This window comes from Onychostruthus taczanowskii, unplaced genomic scaffold (assembly GCF_017590055.1).
Source record: "Onychostruthus taczanowskii isolate IOZ18803 unplaced genomic scaffold, ASM1759005v1 scaffold34, whole genome shotgun sequence".
Classification (NCBI taxonomy): domain Eukaryota; kingdom Metazoa; phylum Chordata; class Aves; order Passeriformes; family Passeridae; genus Onychostruthus; species Onychostruthus taczanowskii.
In genome coordinates, this window is record NW_024500794.1 from 2,906,137 (window position 1) to 2,911,106 (window position 4,970).

The window sequence follows — 4,970 nt, forward strand, 5'->3', positions numbered from 1 at the left end:
CTCGCTCGACACCCCAGCTGCACACACGCACGCACACACACACACATACATTTGTGTCCAGGGTTATTCACTAGTTGCCTGATGTATTGTTTTATTACATGCCGGCATGTCCACGGACGCGCTCGGATTTGTATTGCTGTCTACATGACAGATGGTGCTCTGTGAGGCCGCAAGAAGATACGATTCAATTTTCTTTTGAAAGGCACGTCCGCATTTATTTATTTATTTATTTAGCCTCCCCCTCTTTTCGCGCAGGGAGGGGAGAGGAGGGAAAATTTAAAGGGATGGAAAAGTTCGGGCTCTGCTTTGAGGTTTTGTTTCTTTTTGAATCCGACGCTTAGAAAACGGAAACTCTCCAAACATTCCCATTTGATCGCTAGCAAATTGCTATCTGCACGATTAGCAGCAGGAAAGGAAAGAAATAAAAACAAAAAAAGAAGGAGCACAGAGAAAAGAGCGGAGGGGAGAGCCTAGCAGACACATCGGATCCCGTAGGGATTGGGGAAATAAATCTCCCCACTGGCCTTGTTATATTTATGGAGCCTTGAGCTGTGTATTTAAAAGTATCACGTCTGTAGCCTGGATCCCACAGAGCGTTTCCGAAAGAGAAACTGTTAAGCAGAAACTGGCAGGCTAGAAAGGACAATATTAAAATTGGGGGCCTGGACGGGAAGGGGGGCGGGGAATCACCATATTATTGAAACACTGGATATTAGCTTGCTTAAAAAAAATTAAAATCTTCTATTGCTCTCTGGGCCTGTTTCAACATCCAAGGAAGCGCAGGGAATAACGGCAGGAAGGATATTCCACTGAAGCTGCCGTCAAAGGCTAGAGAAGGGATGGTTAAATGACGGGGTATCGTTTATCCCCGATATTGCTCTCATTAGTACTCCCTGAAGGAGCCGCAACTCGTCCACCCGGCTCTCCCCCCGCCCCGGTCGGGCGGTACCGGCGCCGGGGGTAGGGCGCGGGGACCGGCATGTCCCTCGTGTCCCTGCCCGCGTCCCTGCTCCCCGCCTTGCCCCTGTATCCCGGGGCCGGGGCCCTGACCCGCTCTCTCTGCTTCTCTGTCTCGGGAAGGCTCCTCCGCCCCCTCCAAGATGATGCTTAGCCCGGACCAAGCTGCCGACTCCGACCACCCCTCCTCGGCGCCCTCCGACCCGGAGTCCCTGGGCGGCGCGGACGCCCAGGCGCTCAGCTGCTGCGTCTCCGACCCGGAGCCCGCCGAGGGCGGCGGCGGCGAGGGCCGGGGCGGCGGCGGCGGCGGCGGCGGGGAGAGCCGCGGCGGGGGCCGGCCCGGGCTGCACCCGCCGCCGCTGAGCCGGGAGGAGAAGCGCCGGCGGCGCCGCGCCACGGCCAAGTACCGCTCGGCCCACGCCACGCGTGAGCGGATCCGCGTGGAGGCCTTCAACCTGGCCTTCGCCGAGCTGCGCAAGCTGCTGCCCACCCTGCCCCCCGACAAGAAGCTCTCCAAGATCGAGATCCTGCGCCTCGCCATCTGCTACATCTCCTATCTCAACCACGTGCTGGACGTGTAGCGCCCGGCGGACGCCCGGAGCCCCGGGACCCCCGGTCCCGTCGCCCCGGGTCCGGCCGCGGCGGGCAGCGCCTTCCCCGGGGCGGGCGGGGGTCCCCGCTGCTTGTGCTCCTCCCGGAGGGCTCCCGCCCGGCCGAGAGCCCGCTTTTCGAAGAGAAGCGTAAAACAGGATTGTCTCTTCAGGCTGTCAAGTGCCCCTTTATATATATCCAAAAACATCTACTTGTGACCTTAAACGTGTGACCCATGGGTGCAGTTAAAAATAACTATTTTTTATTTATGGTAGAAGGAGTTGACAATTTATTTTTTTCAAGATTTATTTATTTTTCAGAGTGGTGGCAATTTTACTTTGGATACTTCGTGCCAATTGGTTTCTATAGTCGGGTGTTTACACTTTCTCCTGTGGAATATTATGTTTGACTTTATGAGTGTTTGTTGGGATCAATACAGTGTTCATTTGATTTTCTTTATAATTTATTTTTCCCCTCCAATTATATTGCACTTGTGTACCACAAACCTCCCCTCCCTCCCTGTTTATAAGTATATTTTATATATATCAAGGCATTTGTTCTTGACCTTTTTTCTTTCTTTCCTTGTGTGGGATCAACAACCACTAGCACTTAACTAGGAGAGGTTTTTTTTAAAAACTTGTTGTTATTCTGATCTATAGTTGCGTCTGAAAAGTACTTTGCAAATCGTTTATAAGGGAAGTAGTTTCTTTGTGGGTGTATATGTGCGTGCGTGTACACATGCATGTGTGTGGGAGTGAGCGTGGGTGTGTATGTGTGTGGTATATTTTTAGGAAAGGACATTTTTTCCTAAAAAAAAAAGAAAAAAAAAAAGAAAGAAAAGTAAATCCAGGACTGCTTTCCTTTGTGACAACCAAAAAAATTCTATAACCTGAAAATGTTTCATGTTCTTTGCTGTGAATCTCTTAAAACAAGAAGCGCATTTTAGGGAACAAAAGAGAAAAAGAAAAAAAAACCACATCTGCTATCCAAAGATTTTAGTCTTTTTCAGGGTTTTTTTGTGTGTCTATGTTGCTTTATATAATGCAATATTTTGTAGTGAAAATAGATAAATCTGGTTTCTATCTGATGCGTTTTTCATATCTCTCATGAATGGTGAGCTGTTTTGCATATAAATAAAAGTATCAAATAAAAGCTGTTTTTTCCTAATTATTTTTCCCTGTTGGTCCTTCTGTAAGACAGACATGAGATGTCCTTTATGAATAAGGATTACAAAGGCTTCTCAAGTCGTGTGTGGGAAGCTTCAACAGGTTACCTGCCTCTTCCTAGGGAGACTCGGACTGCAGTCCCTCCATCACAGACAGCTGTCTTGCTCCAGCTGCTCTCGGCTGGCTGCCCTGCCCAAATTCAAGGGAGACACAGAACCCTTGCTGTCACTTTCTCCCAGTGTCATCATGACTGGCATCTGGTCACATGTTGCAAAGTTCAAGTTGTACAGTCCAATCTGACGCTTGCAAGCACCTGTTTTGCTACCTCACTCCTTGAAATGTCTGGCTTTGCCACTCAAATGTATGTGTTGTGTCCTGCATGAGTTCACTGGGTTTTCTTTCTCTTGTTTAAATTCAGCTTTGATCCCTCTCTGGCCAGGTCTTATTCTACTGAAACTGAGGAAAAATCTTGTGCCCCTTCCCTACTTTAGAAAACCTCAATCATAATCTTTCATACAAGGCTTCAATTGCCAAATCTTGTCATTTGAAATTACCCGAGCAATGTAAGACTGTCTCATTTATTAAACCCTTTCCTCGTTTACCACAAGGGGTTAACTTTACCTATAATTTGAATACTGCCATTGACTGGTGGCTGCATCATCCATTCTTGCTGGAGAGATAAAACCCTCCCCTCTACCCCATTTTTATGGCTGACACTTTGCACAGCGATTTAATTAAGTGTGGTCTTGACCAGCTGAAAAGCTCCATGCAGAAAACCTGTCAGAGAGACTGTTAATTCCATTTCCTACAAATACATGCTTGCCATGTCCCAAGGGAGCACACACTGGTTTGGTAGCTCAATGGACAGGTTTCAAATCCTGCATTTCGGGGCTGAAATAACTCCAGCTTTGAAGTTGGCTTCCTTTGGGACAGGTATGTTTCTTAGGTTTAATATCAGGGCGCTATGTTGAGTTTGATGTAATTGCCTGAGTGATATTATAAATCCTGCCATCCAAAAAGCCTTAATGCTACCAGCATTTGGGAGGACTTAGTTAATGAAAAGATAAACATATTATTTCCTTCTTGACCACTGGGAATGCATGTTTTAGGGGAAGAGAGTGCTCTGCCACACCTGACTGTAAAGTAAGATGGCTGCAGTCACTGGCAGTTGTAGGTGCCAACCCCACATTCCCCCTGGCCTGACTTCCCCTTCTGGGGGTCTCACACACATGTCAGAGGCACAGGTTGAGATAATGCTGGAGTCTCAGATTCCCAGCCACGTGATCCTGTGCCCAAGTGATAAGCCAGAAAGGCTGCTGTATTGTGAGCAAAGAAGAGCACAGCATGGAGATGTGGAAGGGCTCAGGAAGTCAGAAAATCTTGTGGGCTATTCCATTCTTACCATCCCTGAAACAACAGAGAGCCTGACTGCACTCAGACACAGTGCAGCAAGGGCTTTGCTTTTGGTGGCATCCAAAGGGTCAGATCTCAAGTTTAACCTGCAAAAGGGCCAGGGCACTTGACTTGAAGAGATGTGCTTTTCTTCCCAAGTTTTATCTGATGAAAGAAATTGCTTTTTCCTACAAGTCCTGTCTCACTTCCATACACTCAACACCTTGTTTAAATCCTGTCCCCACCATAACATCACCCTAACTACTTCTATTTTTCCTGCTGGCACCAAGAAGGAAGCTCATTCTCATTTAGCAGTTGATGAGTGTTGAAAACAGAATGTAGGTTTTGCTCCCACATTCCACACTTTTTTTTTTATTCTTAAGAAGCTGAGTAGTATGCACAAGCTACAAGGTCCATGCAAAAAACAAGGCTGCATGGCTAAGTGCTCAGAAGTCTGGGTTTATGAAGACAGGGTAAACAAATTTAACTCCATCTCATTCCAAATCTGGGTTAGATAGCAATAAAGTCTAATTATATAATCAAACTTTGCCTGTGTCTATGTTCCCTCAGCAATAAAGGAATGAATGACCTTGAGTGACAATACTGTAGGAGGAATGGGGTTGGAACTGCTGAATGGAAGTTTATATCACACTCAGCCATTGCAACAATTGGAAGGGAAGAGACACAGTTAATATTTCCTGGTATTTTAGCAACATTCAGATACCTTTCTTTCACAACTGAAGAGGAGCTCATCCTACAAACCACGACAGAAAGTGCACTCAAAGACAGAGAAGGCAGAGTACTACCTCCAGACCTTTAGCTGACTCTAAAAGAGGGACTTTAGGCCTGAACTGAATACAATAT

General features: G+C 47.0%; 1 protein-coding gene across 1 annotated transcript; it reads left to right on the forward strand.

Annotated features, from left to right (window-relative positions):
- The first annotated feature begins 277 nt into the window (after positions 1–277).
- Positions 278–1,761, forward strand: NHLH2 (nescient helix-loop-helix 2). The gene has a single exon (XM_041410961.1). The coding sequence runs from the start codon at positions 1,101–1,103 to the stop codon at positions 1,536–1,538; it is 438 nt and encodes a 145-aa protein (XP_041266895.1). The 5' UTR covers positions 278–1,100; the 3' UTR covers positions 1,539–1,761.
- The last annotated feature ends 3,209 nt before the right edge of the window (positions 1,762–4,970 follow it).